General features: G+C 47.3%; 1 protein-coding gene across 1 annotated transcript in view; it reads right to left on the bottom strand.

Moving 5' to 3' along the window:
- The window catches only part of LOC116941292 (fibroblast growth factor receptor-like 1), a 102,631-nt gene extending 87,663 nt beyond the window's left edge, over nucleotides 1-14,968 (bottom strand). The window contains exons 1-2 of the mRNA XM_076066339.1: nucleotides 13,333-14,968; nucleotides 10,801-10,946 (exon numbers count right to left, since the gene is read on the bottom strand). Of these exons, the coding sequence (XP_075922454.1) occupies nucleotides 10,801-10,894 (94 nt within the window). The 5' untranslated portion in view covers nucleotides 10,895-10,946; nucleotides 13,333-14,968. The remainder of the gene's footprint in view (nucleotides 1-10,800; nucleotides 10,947-13,332) is intronic.
- Between the last annotated feature and the right edge of the window lie 942 nt (nucleotides 14,969-15,910).

Below are 15,910 nucleotides of genomic sequence, written 5' to 3'. Positions count from 1 at the left end.
CCAAGACCGTATTGTGTTACCAGGCACACAATGAACTAACTGCATAAATAAGCGATTTGTTTTTATTTTCTTAATTACGCGTGTGTGATTAAACAAAGGACCTTGTTATCTCGAGGCAAATTACCCCGTTTCCACTTCTAGGTTCTGGAATGCCTGGTAAACCTGGGGGGTTACCACCAAGTGAAATACACCTATAAAGTGTGTTTATAATCGTATTTCGGTTTGCAGAGGGACGAGGCCACACAAACGGCGTGAATGAAAGCCTATCTCGCAGACGTGTGTGATTCTCTTTAAACATAATGTTTTTCTCAACTGCGTTTTTTTGTTGTTGTTGTTGTTGTCGCAAATGCATAAAATGAAGAAATGCAAACAACATTCAAAATCATCTCCAATGAGTATTCTACCAACGTAAATTCCAATAAAGACATTATAGAAGTGTACTTAGAGAAATTGCTGACTCAAATGCATTACCGGACAGAGGACATCTCAAAAGAGTGAGTTATTATTATTCTTGTACCTGTTTCGTAAACAGGGCTAATCATCAAGCACGCATACACGTGTACATATGTCATAAAGCCATTGAGTTGCGCACGCTGTCAGACCTGTAAGGTGCAAACCAAAACCAAAAAATCCTTTAATTATTGAAGCATGAATGGGCAAGACCCAAGCCTGCTTTGTGTTGTGTTCACCGAGGTAGTAAATGAGACAAGCCTCCGATTTTCACTCAACAATGGGTCCTGCTGAAGAAGGGACGCCTCATAAGGGTATCGCAGTTTAAACCAGACTGCTCTTACACAGCGGCGGTACAAAATAAAATTAAAAAGATGTCCGTCCGGAAAATTGCAGCTTCAAAGACGATTAAGTATTGGGATTTTTTTTACCATTTGTTTTGCCTTAGTGGTCACGTGTTAAAGTACACCCAAAGTACTGTGGTGTCAACAAGTTTGCGCTGATTGCTGGTACTTAAGTGTCACCCAGGGCCGATGTGATGACATGAACCAGCCAAGCGGCTGCAGAGTATTTGCGTCAGTTCACCAGCTTGTGTCAAATCGACATCGCAGGAGTGCCACTTGGAGAAGCCATCAGAACGTCTGGCGATCGTCTGCACCGTTACACGGTATGCAGCAAAACATTTTGTATATACGCGCAAGATTGCCCCATAAGTGCACATTTGCACTCACTTGAAAGCATGCTTTTTAGTGCAACTGATCTCCTTAATAATTTTTTTCAAAATATATTTGCAGAACTTTGCCAAATTCTCCTGCAAGATAAAGGTCTCCCCTTGTGTCGTTGCTTGACGATACTTGACAACCACGCTACTGTCGCACTTGGGATTAGCATGGTTGGCTACGTACGGCGCGGCAGAAGTTCAACATATTGAGCTGGGTGAATTGGAGAAGACAGGACTGGTTCAGATACCACTCGCTGGCGATGCGAACTGTGGCCAGCAATCAAACTCGGGTTACTGGGTTCTTGGTGCAGCGAGCTGACGGCTGCGCTAACACCACTCGACCCATCTCTGTCACTCAAGTGTTCACAGTATATTCATGCCAGGTTTCTATTCACTGTGAGTGCAAGATACGTTAGGGCTGCACACAATAGGAGTAAACCACGCAGGCAGTCAGCGGATGTAAAAAAAAAGACGGCAGGTGATCACAGATGGGAGCAGCTATGATGATGATGATGTCATGCTACCGATGAGCGTGGCAGCTTTGTGTTCCACATCCCCCCCGCTGCACACGAATGTTTCCATTGACGCCAGTCCCGACCGGTCATATCGCCCGTGCGCCGTCAACAGCTCTCTCACACACACACAACACGCACGGTTCGCGTTGTTGGAACAAGTTGCATTTTTAGTTCGGCCCGACTCACTCATTGTTTGCAAGCGTTTAAGGTCCACGTTGAGGCCGCACCTATGCGCATGCACCGTGGGGATTCAGGGTTCTCCGTAGCGAGGCTTTATCGAACAATGATGTCAAATTATCGGCGGACACCTCCAGCGGCTATTGGCGCGGCCCGGTAATTCTTTGGTAAACGGGCGGAATCCTTTTCTCTCTCTCTCCTCTCTCTCCTCTCTCTGTCTCCCGACGGTTTCAACGAATCCCAGCGTGAAAGACGCCGCTCTCAGCCGCCCGTAAGCTAATTCCCGTCAGCTGCAACAACAAGCGGCGGAATTATGGAGCCCTGTTGTGGTTTTTTTCGTCTTCTTTCCTATTTGGTTGCCCGCTGCAAAATCAACAGGCCTTAATCCATCGTTAATGCGCTGCAGATGAATTCACACCTAGGGGGATATTGAGCACGCTGCCTCATTGTAACGTCGTTACACGGCACCTTAAAAGGTTTACAAATATAATTGAAAAACAATATTTGCCGGAACCGACAGGATAATCCTTTTTTCCGTATTTATTACCATGACTCTTTTTTTCTCATGCATCAATGACTCTTCGGAGGACTGTATTGTGTTAGCAAAGAACAAGCTGTAGCAATAGACATGCTCATATTTCTCTGGCACTGGAATTCTTTTTCATGGGAGAGAACATCGAACACAAAAAAAATGCGTCTGGCACGTCTCGGTACCACGACACGTGTCAAAAGTGGTGATTTTTTGGGGGGGTTTGTTCTCGATCCAAACGAGGAGCCCTTATTTTCGCAGCGCACTTTCCACTCTTTTTTTTGTTCGTGATGCACTGGCTTGATCGCGTACAGTGTGTGGCCTTCGTGTCACGGTGCAGTCATTCCTAACCCGTGTCGTGTGTATTGATGGGGCAAAGTACAGTGAGTAATCTTATGCAATGGGGCAGAGTGTACGGCTATGTGTAAGTAAGTCCGTGTGTACGTTGAACTTCTTTGGCACCGTACGTAGCCAACCGTGCTAATTTGGAGGTGCGGTGCTAATCGGAGGCGATGCAGTTCGGGGAGGCATCATCGCGCGCTGCCGTATACCCCTCGAGCAAAAACGTCGCAGAAGCACTCTGATGTGTGTTTGGGTTGCTACCGCGTGTCGTCTTGGTGGGTGGGAAAATTCGCTCCGCGTGCTGGGAGCGTCTTCGGAAACTGAATGAAGTTCCAGCACATGGAGCGAAATGTCACGAAGGTTAACGTGAATGAAATGCTGCCGCATAGGTTTTCACGGTTGTGCCGTAGAGCCCTCTGATGTCTATTGGTGTTGTTCCACGTGCTGTGTGTGGCATGAGTGTTTCGACTGTTGACTCCTCCACATTTTCTCGGCACGAAACTCATCTCCCGGCTCGCGTGGCGGAAACGTCAAACACATGTCACTCGTAAACAGTGACCTCAGTTTGATGTCCAGCCGTAGACATCAAGTGATATCTGAATCGATCCTGGCACCCTCGCTTCACGAATCGACGGCGGGCATTGCGCCGAGCGACATGCGGTACAACCCAAAAAGAACACCAGACAGCTGTACAGCTGCACAACCGTGGAAACCCCTGCGCAGAAGCACGGGAGAATCTATATTTTATTTTCCTTTGCTGCCACGAGACCGTCACGCCATCCCCGGTGCGGGATCAAAGCAGCGCCGCGTCGTGCGAGATACCCATCGCAGCGCGCCCGTACCAGGGAACAGCGCACCCACATCAACCCCGTGCTCTCCTCTTCCTCCACCTCCTCCTCTACGTCGCCCGGCCCGTGTCCCCCACCGTCTCGCTTTTAAGTGTGGCCAGCCAGTGTACCCTTGCTGTCATCAGCCACGGCGCCGACACAGTGGCCCCCTCTGTCCTGTAATGATGGACGCTGGGCTTTGTAGATGGTTCTGCAGCATTGCCGCCTGCAGGAATACTTCTTTGGCTGGCTGACTGTTTGGATGGCCAGCTGGCTGACTGGCCAGCTGGTTGGTTGGCTGGCTCACTGGCTCACTGGTTGGCCGGCTGACCAGCTGACTGGCTGACTGGAAGACTGGCTTTGCTGGCTCCTTGGCTGTCTGGTTGGCACGCTGACAGTCTGGCTGGTGGCTTGCTGGCTGACTGGCAAGCTTGCTGGCTTACTGGCTGGCAGGCTAACATGATGGCCAACTGGCCAGCTCGCTGGCTGATCAGCTGACTGGCTGACTTGCTGCCCGTGTGAGGCTGCAGAAAAATACGGCCAACATAACTGCCTCCTAAGTAGGCACAATTTCGAAAATATGCTGGAGTGGTGCAATTTAAATAATGATATAGCTCTGCTCACGCTAAGTACTCCGTGATTATGTTAATTCAAGGGCTTGCACAGAACACGTTAGCGTGTGAGTACTCTACACTTAAAGAGCCTTGCGTGATGGTAATAACCTCAAACCAAAAGTCAAAGCAGTTGAGCCTCTCCAGGACATGCCTTGTGTACGAAACATTGGAGCTGCACAAATCAAAAAATGCACTCAAGAGAGGCAGCCTTGTTGCCAGAATGCGGCACGGTCCTGATAGGAAGTGGCGATAGGGAGAGCACATGGCCTTGTCGTTTCATTGAAAGCTGTTAAAAGGATACTCATCAGTAATAAAACAGGGCCTATTATGAGGGTCACCTCCTCCGTTACATCAGATACGTAGCATTTTGCAAACCACAGAGGTCCTGGGCTACAACGGGAAAGGATGTTATGCAATAAAAACTTCTGTTTACTCCGGAATTATACAGGGAGTGTCTTATCAGTTATCACCAATGCTCAGAATGAACTTATGGTTAGATTTTACAAGTAGATAGGTTAGCTGCCACGCAACCGGAACTGCACTACATTAACTCGAAGCCAGTTTTGGAAGGTTTAAACATTTATATTTTTAGAGACCCGAATAAAATTGCACGTCGAGGGAAATGACTGTCCACTTATTCTTTTTTTTTTGCTGTGTCATCTCCGAGATCAGTGTCGCAGGATTTAGATGATTCGGGCTGTAGCACGCGAGATACAAAACATGTACCAGGGTCTTCTTTGCAGATAAACAAACAAAAGACAAGTAACTCGTTTGTTCGTCATCCCCATGCTGACGCGAGCGTTACCTCCTTAGGCCTCCTTTGAAAACCAAACGATTGGTCTCAATGGGCCCTCACTGGGTTAGTGGATGGGGGGGGGGGGTGTTGCTCCTTCTCCTGTGCTTCCTCTATAATCTGACACTTCCTTCCATGGGCCATCCGAGGTCTTGACTCCCTGCCACCCCCCCGTTCAAGTCCAGGCTCAAGTTTGTCCTCTTTTCCCCCTGCCCTATGATTGGCTGGTTTTCTTTGTGTGGGTGGCGGGGGGGACCCACCGATATGTTCTCCTTTTCTGCAGCCATGTGCACGTCTCACTGTTTTGTTCAGTTGTTTGAGATGCAGTTGCGTCGTCTAAGCAATTATATACAAATCCGAAATGTTTTCGTTACGGGTTACGTCATCTTTCCACCTTCATGCGGGTGCGGCACAATGAGCGGGCGCACTGCAAATTCAACAACGCCCACCTGAGTTTGATTTCGGGCCACGACTAAAGTGAGCGCGCGAGTCAAATCTGGACTGGTGGAACGACAAAGCGCTGGTTCAAGTCGCGTTATTTAAGAGACAGACCTTAAGACCATTGCTCAATAATGTGCATATGTTCATTTTAACCTGCATCGTGAAAATGCAGAGCAAAATATACCAGCATCTATCATACATCTATCATACACCGTCCGAAGGTGCTGAGTACATCGGGGGTAAGGTGACAGCGGTTCCCTTACGTGGATGACCTCAGCGCATACGCCACTGCGGTCAAACAATAGCGATTGTTCTAATTGCGTGACGAATTGGTTTATCGTCGTTCTCGTGAATAGTCTGAACGAGGGCTTTTTGCCCGTGAATTTTCTTTTCCCGTGAGTAATGCCCACTTTGTCGCGAGAAGGTTGAACACCGTCAGCGCTTTTCCACACCCTGCTCCAATCTACTGTGTGGCCCAAATAAAAACCTCTGCAGAAGCGGCGGCGGGGGAGCCGGAGGGCGTGAAAACGCACGCCCGCTATTGTATTTGGAAGGAAAGTCGAGAGCCGAAGCACAATTTCCCTCGCCCCCGCGTTGACGCGAGCGGCAACGCAAAGTCCAATTAATTGATGAATGCCAGAAACTGAATTCCAACTGCCCCACATTATGTGCGCTTGGTAAACATAGCGAGGCAAAAAAAAATCCAAACCTCGAAAAATATTCATCAGCATGTTTTACTTGCCAGAAGACTTGCGAGTCATTTAAAGTCAAAATGCACGAGGTTGAGCAGAATAACCATCAGGTTCTGTATTCGGAGCTAACCGAGCGAGACTCGCGTGCAAAAATGATACGTCTAATGATACGTCTATACATTTAAATGCACGTTTTTAAAAATATATATTTAAACATAAAACAAAACAAGAGAGGTTGGAAACTATGAATAATAAACAATGTTCTGGATCGTTTAGTGTTTTTTTTTACTGCATAAATCGTAAGTTTTTCTTTCACGGTCACTTACGACGCACCGTAGCTTCAAAGTTGACGTATTTAAGTGCACATTTACAATAATATGACGTGAAGAGGTGGCATTATGGTCTAAATATGTGCACAAGTACAAGTGTTAAGCACTTCACTTGAAATGTATTTCAAAGTGTATCTAATAAATATGTCTTTATTAGATATATGTGTAAGATATTACATTTTTTTTTTCCCGTGGCCTCATTACCTGAGTGACACACAATATACCCCTACCATGTAAAACCGAGCATTTAAAATCAGTGAAATGCTACACTGCCGGACATCCTTGCTAAGGAGCATAAGTAGGGCATATGTAAAAAAAATCGTATTAAATAAAGCAAATAAATAAATAACCAACTATTTCCACCCCACCCCCTACCGCTATTGAATATGAATGTCTCCCCAAGTACCGTAATTGCTCCCTCTGCTCTCCATGTCGTTATAATTGTCGGCTATCGTCTTTGGCAATCTCGGTACACTCCATGGTACATGTGTGTAAAAACCCACTTTATTACAGCCTTCACCTCATAACACTCGGGACTGCTGCTCCTGGGCTGTTTCGTTACTTTATTACTTGCTGATATACGCTCACTTTGACACTTGACTTAAAATAAACGACGTGACTTTTTGAACCTTCTCGTCTCCTCTCTTCCGAGGCACAGGGAATGATGAGAGAGTACAATTGTAAACACCGATTATTTCCCCCCCCCACCTCACATTTATTCTTAATAGAAAGGTGACCAAATCGGAAGTTAAATTCACTGATACATATATATCTTTAGGTTTCCAAGCAGCAATTTCCATCAAAGCGTGTGAGCAACGCGGCTTATTACACGTGCAAAAAAAAAATCAGTGATCAGAAGTGGCGATATGAAGCGTAAATGAAACATTTTAGAACAATAATAGAAAACAGTGGCATTTCCATCGCACTATAATGTTTTTTTTTTAAAAGTCATTACATTTTGCACCGGTTCCAATAGAATTGGTAAAATATGAGATGAAGTCAGTGTGCAAATGGGAGCTTTTTGGGTTTTTTTTCCCATGAATTTTCACGTGGAATTCACCTGGGTGCCAGCCAACCACTTTGGCTAATGGCAAGGAGCAATGTGGCAGTCTCCTGTGTGTGCAATGGCAAACAGGTTTGGGCGGCGCCCCACTTCCACAGCCCATTCCCAACCTCTCCACTTCCCCAGCTCCTCATTCTCTCCCTCTTACCGCACACTCCCCTCTCCTCCTCCCAGCCTCCTGACCCTACTCAGCCCCCTGCACACCCACCTCTATACCCCCAACCCCCAAATCCTTCCCCCAAACCCCCCTACCACCTGCCCCACCCCCTCTGAAATCTCAACTTCCACCAGCACTCAACCCCTTCCATTAGGCAAAATCAAGAGGCACTGTTTTTTTTATATATGTTAATAACGATACAAACATTGAATTACTCATGTGAGACTTGATTATTCATCATGTAATTATGCACCCAAAAGGTTTGCGAATGTTAAATTCAAGCGCATGGAATGAACAGAACTTTACTGACAAGATGGATCAAGTGGGAAACGTTACAGACGAGACAGTAAAAAAAAACAGGCAAAAAAAAGAATGGACTCTGTAACCTCATTACAACTCTGAATCCCATTATATGCTATTAATATTGCACGCTAACAAAAACATATTTACAATTTCTGGTCAAAAGTTCGCTAAACGACACTCGTCGTGCCCAGCACAGCGTGCTTTGGAAAACGTAAACTTCGAAAAAAACATCAACTTGGAAAACATCAACTGGGAAGAAACATCAACTTGGAACACAGCAACTTTGGAGAGAAAAAATCTCGCCGGCGTGTTGTAAACCACCTTAGACCGCGCAGTTTTTTTCTCCATATAGCTCAAGACAGACCACAATCAACGCTCTTCTCTCCCCCCCCCCCCCCCCCCGCTGGGATTGTACAAGCCACGCGGCGTATTTAATTACGACGGTCAAAATCGTCGACTGACCGCCGACTCAACCATAACCCAATGCGGAGGCCCAGCTTTGAAAAAAAAAAAACCCCTCTTGAACTCGCCACGCATGAAAGCCGCCCCTGGTGGACGGTTCCACTTTTAAGGAAACAAAATAGAACCATTGAATGGGCGACCACTGCACACATCGCCATACATTAACGGCGCATATCAAGAGCTCATAACTGCCCGGTGCTGGCTGAAAGACGTCGCCTGTTTAAGAATGGCGAGAGCTGGGAAGCACGTGTAACTCAAGGGGCTTGTAACGATCCAGGCGTACCCAACGTGAATGTGGTCGTCACACGGAGTGAGGAGGCTCTCTGCAATTTAAATAACCGTGTTTACGGGCAGCCGGTTTCAATTACGACATTATGTACTTTTGTTTTCTTCCTGCTCAAGAGAAAGCCAACCATTTGGTAGACATATGGGGGTCGTTTTGTCAATGTAAATGTTCTAACTTATTCCAAAATATATCCTGTCCTATATTTCAAGGACGTAAAATAACATTTTGTTTTTTGCTCCAGAGGTTGTCGCAGTTGCGCTGTGTTAGCCCTCTGGCGTGTTTTCTGTTGATGGCGCATGTTGCTCCGGAAGTAGCTCCCGGAACGTGGAGCGAAACGTTGGACATCGTGCGGAACAACACGCGGTGCGACCTGAAAACACTCGCTTGAGAGCGAGGCGAACTTGCTTCAATCGAGATAATCCACGGGCTTCGATTAGGTTTGGCTGTGTTCCCTGCCGGCTGCTCACCACGACTCATATTGAGAGCGCGCTATTCATCCGCGCTATGTTTCTGCTAAGCAGGGTTTTCCCGTGCGCGTTGTGTATTCGCGTTGGTCATTTTTAGACGTCGAAAAACCACACACAAGTGGCAGTGAGCGCTCATTCACCTTATTAAACACGACCACTCTATGGGGGGGGGGGGGGGAATGTAGCAACAGTCTCGTCTCTAGCATTGAAGCCGTTTGTTTACCGGACGGGCAATTAAGACTTGTAAGTTGATTTATTTTTCTTTTGAGGCAATTGCATATCCACTGGGTATCGTTAAACGCACTGCGGTGCACAATGTTGTTTTGGAGCGAATCACGTGGAATACGTAGCGTTGCACTCGGGTCGCTTGTGAGCACTGAGACACTCATTCCATATTCACGTCTCCTCTGTCTGCCACCGTCTCTCCCCTATGCTGTCTTCATCCCCTACCTCTGCTGCTAAATCGTCTCAGCTCCCTCCCAGACCTGTAGCGTTCTGGCCCGCTTGTTTACGAAAAAAGAAGGAAGCAAAATAATCTTTGAATCCCACCGCCACTTCTCCTTCAAACGTTCCAGATGCTCACGTTTTTTTTTTTCCACCAGGAGCGCAGTGCGTTTTGAGATGCGGTCGCATTCACACCCTTTCTAGGTCTGAGCTGTATTGTGATATACTGACAATGTTCAATTTGTGATGGAGCATTTCATTTAATGCACGCAGACACTGGTGCATACTTACGCTAACCGAATAATTGTTTTTGCATGTTTATTTTTTTACGTAACTGTTATGAATGCCAGTATTTTTCTTGAGGATTCATACGGAAATGATGTAAGTTTTAAGTACTTGCAGAGGAAAAAAGCTATTACTGTGATGACAGCATTGTCAGTGCGCTTTACTTTTCCAGCCGCATTCGTTTTGTGGGATGACCCCGTTATTCTTAAAGGGCCTGCAATTTGACGACTGTGCATAAACGTTCACGCACAAAGAGCCATATTCGTTGTGTTTTTTTTGTTGTCATTGTTTGCTACCAGGGTTCCACGTGGAAATGTCCTCTCCCTAGCCCAGTAGAATGTAAAAGTCAGTGGCTGAAAAAGCTCCCAGCACGTGGATTGAAACGTCGGACATCCGGAGCGACACGCGGTACAACCCGACAACACGTCTTATAGCAACTGAATTAGGAATTTAAAAACATGAAAAAGTCAAAATATAAAGAAATATGTAATTTAGTTAACACAATAAAACTTCCAAATTCAGTTTTTGTTTTCCGTTCTCGGTATACACTCAACAGAGTGTGCATGTAGAGTGCAAGACGAGATCCACTGTGCTCAAATATATTTGGAGTTAAAGGTCGCATTAGCTAATAGTTGACCATTCATATTAGCTAATAATTGACCTATCATTAGGTCTAGTGGATTACAAGTCATCTAACATTTCCCTGAAGCTTTCCCCTGCACCCCTTCAAAGCGTAAGTGTCGCACAAACACTGCAGGATAAATTCCACATTCCAATGACAGGGGCATCCGTTGTACACCCACGATTGACCGCTCACTCTGCGGTACAAACTTGCCAAGCGGTACTCAATTTTATAGATTCCTGTAAAAATTATGATGATGATGGCGATGGCGATATGCCTACCTCGTGCTGCACCTCCCATCGTCCCAACCCACACGACCAGCATGATCACTGCGACCAACGTCGCTCGCCTGGTCCATGAGCACCAGCCCAGCATCGCAGAGCCTGCAAGCCGCTCTTTATCCAGGGCAGTTCACCTTTGTCTGCGCCTGCACGTCAACACAACGGAGAGGTGACACAAGGAAGAAGAATTGTCATGCACACGCATTGATTCTGCAGCGCTTGACAAAAATGCGTGCTTCTCCGGGATGTGCTGTTCTTCAAGAGCAGTACGGAAGCAGAGAGGTAGCTGATACGGGGAAATATGTTTGCCATACTAATAGTTCGTAATGATTTGCTCTGGTTTGTATCTCCAAGCTTTTGGGTAACACTGATTAATTTGCCCAGTTTTCACCGTGGTGAAACTTGCGACACAAGTTTATACTATAATTTGTTTGATAGCGAATGATCGTTACTAGAGCTATCATCCCCCCGACCCCGTCTGCCCCCCCCCTCCCCCCCGTTACAGACAGACAGGGTTCACATATAGGTGGAAATTCACCCTTAGCTCTAAAACGGTAAATAAAAAAACGCTGTCGCAATCCTGCCACACACAGACTCCAATGAACTGTGGTGTGCGACCGTGGGTTAGGCTCGGAGTGATTTTTTTTGACAATGATTATTACAGATCGACCACAATGAGATTTTCGACAAGCGTCAGTTGCTGAGTCGGTCGCCCGTTCATCACTTCAGAATATTTACTTATACTGGAGAAATCCGATGAGCTATAAAGCTCTTTTTCAAAGATGTCCAGTGGGGCCACGGGGTCAGAACGTTACAACCAAAAACAGTACGAAAAATATGATAGTAGTGCAAAGTACAGGAACAAATCACCAAAACACATACGGATAAAATTAAACCACCCCCATCCTTAGCGAGTATGGGCGCTCTTGCAGCCAAACTTATGGTCCCACGATAAATAAAAAAAAGGAAAGCCCTACCCAGGAAAAGCCATCCATGAGTCTCTAAAACTGTTATTCAGGAGGAGGGTCCTGCATTGAGATAGTGGTTGGAGGTTGCACTGGTTTGTGCAATCATTTGGGTTCCGTCGACACTGTTAGCAAACTTTAATCGGTCTTGGTTTATCAATTTACACATTCACTTAACATTCACGGGAGTAAATATACAGCGATTGTGCGTTATTCTTTATAAAGTAATATGACGTGTAATTGTGTGACCTTGGCCAAGTGGTGAGGTGTAAGTATGCCACTTATTGACAGGAAGAAACTGTCAAAAATGAAAACCATCGCTCGATCAAGTGAATTAAACATCCCAATCACATGTCATGATATGAGCTGATGTGTATAGTCATTGAAACAAACTCCTGTAAATAATAATAACAACCACGTTCGATCAAAGTGCACTAAAAGTAAAATTTTGTAAAGAAATCGTGACGATGGTGGTGGTGGCATTGATACCATCACATTTGGACTTTCTCAATATGTCCACACCAAGACAATTAACAGTAATAAAATACCCAACGCATTCGTCAATGAAGCAACGTCGCCTGTTATATAAACTATATATCTAAACTCGATAACAGGTGCCGTTTCGCACCACGGGCCCTTCCTTCTCCATCTGCTATGCAGAAGTGCCACTGCCCGAAACGTCGCCCAGTGCATGTTATCCTTTCAAGGCCACGGATGTTATTGACAAAACGCGTCGAGTTGGTTGTTGTTTGCGCATCACTGGCAACGCAGCAGGAATATCGCGACATAATTTGTGCAATTGCCCCAATACAAGAGTGAAACTTTTTTTTTTTAAAACGCCGTTTGGTTCACCATTAGCCTGTTTGCATGCAGCGTGAGACGGCGACTTGAACTGAAGCGCAGAGGACGCTTTGACATCCGCATTTATAAAAATAGCGCAAACTGCACCACCTCACGAGCATAGGCTGCTGTTCAATTACACTTGGAGGTTGTCGCTGTAGGACGCGTGGTCAGCACACCGACTAGCGCACACGCGGCTGCCCAGAAGAGTGGGCGAAACAGACAGCGGTGCTGGTGGTTGCTGGCTTACTGTGGGAGAGAGGGAGTTAGGACGACTCAAACGTTTACCCCTCTGCCCTCTAACCTCCGACTGAGATGACATATCCGAACAAGAGATAGAGATGGAGTGAGATGAGATAAACGGAGGCAAAAGGTATAGAAGCGTAGGGAGATACGGGCGAGACAGAGTTGTAGTCAATTGAGAGATAATGGTAAGAGACAATGATGGGAGTTGGGACGAGAGGTATTCACTCGCCGCTTTTATGTTTATTGTGGTTTTAATTTCAGCTGTTATTTGGTTCAATCTTACTTTTGAACTAATCCGGAGGCCCTTGAGCTGTTTGGGGGCCCTGAGCGTCTGTTTGGTTTGCGTATTCCAAGCAAGCGCCAGCGCGTGCTCAAGCTCACCCTCATAACTCACGGGCCGCTTGCGCGTTCTCTCTTCCACCGCAATGAAACAAAAATCACGACCCATTCATCCCGCTGCGCGCGAACGGGGGCGACTCACCTCGTGCGGGCTGGCACGCAGCGGGAGCTCCGAGACCTCCCGGCGCTTGAGCAGAACCGAAGGCGTCAGTCACAGCACGCGTCCTCGGCAAAGCAGCAGCGGCACTGCGCATTCGTTTTTGTTTGTTGGTTTCAAAGTTGATCGCGTTGCAGCGACTTAAGAGACAGAGAGAGAGAGACGGAACACGAGGAGCGGGATGAGACGACGGAGCGCGTTGGTTACACGGATGAGTCGCAGAAGACGACGAAGTAGACGCGAGACGATGCACGCATGCGTCGAGGCTGGAGTTTGGTTGAATCCGCGGCAGGAACGCAGAGACGCGAGGGGCCCGCGTTACCGCACCGATCGCGGCACCCCTTCTTCGATCTCGGGGTCTCGGCGGCGATGCCTGCAGCAGCAGCAGCAGCCCGTGGCCACGGGGCCATGGAGCGGGGTCGAGCCTCCTCCAGCCCTTGCCAGCCGTCGTCGCGGTGTCCGAGGAGGAGGGGCGCGGGCAAGCGGCGTGCGCGATGCGCGCGCTGCTAACGCGCGGGCTGACGAGCCAACACTCTCACGAGTAAAAGTGCCACTCTTTGACAGTTGTCGTAGACCCGGTTCCTTTTTCGCCGGTTTTGAGGACATGAGGATGGAGAGGTGGGGGTGGAGGGGATGGTGGGGTAAGAGTTGGTGGGGAGGACGGGGGGGGGGGTGATAGAAGGGATGTTTGGGAGGGAGGAAGGCGGTAGGTGAGAATGTAGAGGGAGGAGAGAGACACACGCACGCACGCACGCGTGCGCACACAAGGAAGGTAGGTGTTTGGGTTGTTTGGTTGGACGCGGCAGCTCACAGTCTGAGACCGCGCCTCCCTCCCACCCCCCGTCCCTCCCGACGGCTCCCAGCCTCCTGCCACGGCCACACGCGCCCCCTCTGCTCTCCACGATGAACTACAAAAGCGCTGCGCTGCTCCACTGCTCGCCGTTTTGGGGTTGCCCCGTTGTGCCGCGCTCCGATGTGATCTCCGGTTGGACCGCTGGTTTCTCTGCGTTATTTTCTGACGCATCTCTCTCTCTCTCCCTCCCTCCACGTGCTAATTCAGGCAGTTCGATGCCGATAATTAACACGAATTCAAATAAATGTTGAAGCCATGCGTATGCGTGATTTTTTTTCTCTCCATAAATTGTGCTCTACTCCAGTGAAAGCTATTTGGGGGAAAGTTTGGTAGAACGTATACAACTTTAACCGTTCTTTCGATATAGTGTCTGACTTGCAACCGGGATAGAGATGCACACAACACGTGATTTATATTTTGTCCAATAAATGCGTTCGACCACGGCCATATCATCCGAAATGCGCTCGATCTCGTCCGATCTCGGAAGCTTTCAGTGCGGTTGAGCCTAAAGAGCGTTACGACGGGAGAAACCCACGCTGATGCGAGGCCACGTTTGCGGGCAGCAAAGGGCAGTGCAGCAGATTTCATCGTTGTACTTCTGCGCCTCCACGTCTATGCGTACCTCCTTCACCAAACCCCCACTCGCAAGCGTGGTCTAGTGTGATCAAATAATCACCGCTACCCGCACGGCGTGGGGAGGCCCCCATCCAGCAGCGGATTGACAAAGGGCTGTGATTTTTGTTTTATTATTAATACCAGGTAACACAGCACCAAACTGAATGACTGACCATGCCTATTCGCAGCGAGCTTTGCGCGCTTTCTATCGGCTTGAGCGTCGCACTTCATGGGAGGCGAATAGCTCACGAAAGGCAGTGCATCTCCTTTAAGCGTTTAAAACAAGACATAACACAATATAGAACTTTAACATGATGCTATCTCGCGCGTAAATCCACACAATCTACTTTCGGACGTGATTATTTTGGTCTCCGCGTTCGATATGTTAGATTTTCGGATGTTTCTATTTATTGATGAGTGTCACGTTTCAGATTTCTATCCCTTTAATGTTAATAGAATATATAAATAAATACATAAATCAGGCAGTCACGATCGCCAATATCTATTAGATCTTTATATATGTGGTGCGTGCGTGCTAGGATGCATGTGAGTGTGTATATATATTGGGGAGCGGTGGTGTAGTGATGAGCGCACTGCACTTCGAACCCGGCGATCCCAGTTCGATTTCTGGCCACCGCCCTCTCACAGCAGTTACAAGTGATAATCTGAACTGGTCCTGAGCTTCTTCGAGGTCGACTCAGCCTTAAATGTGTACCTGGTGCGATGCGTAAACATCAGCATTGCCAGCTATGCCACTGGTCACACCAACTCCTCATGCGTCCTTAATCCTTAATGGGTGGATATATAGGCTCATCTTTGTACGCGTATATGCACCCTGGTGCACGTGCATTATTTCACGCATGTACGATGTTATATATTGTGTACGTGTTTTTGCATTCGCTATATTGCAGCGCCAATGGGCAGTCTGTTTTCCAGCGCACAGATATACATACATGCATACATGCCACTGAAAACCATTTTTGACATTCCCACAGACCGTAAGTCGCATGCAGAGAACGCGGTTTCTATCAAAGGAAAGAATGCTGTTTTCAAGTTTCATATTCTTATTTTAACTGCGGCTATTTGTCTCATGAT

This window comes from Petromyzon marinus, chromosome 11, assembly GCF_048934315.1.
Source record: "Petromyzon marinus isolate PM22_M1 ecotype Great Lakes invasive population chromosome 11, UKy_Petmar_22M1.pri1.0, whole genome shotgun sequence".
Taxonomy (NCBI): Eukaryota; Metazoa; Chordata; class Hyperoartia; order Petromyzontiformes; family Petromyzontidae; genus Petromyzon; species Petromyzon marinus.
The sequence above is the reverse complement of the archived record's forward strand: the minus strand, read 5'-3'. Positions and strand labels throughout refer to the sequence as shown.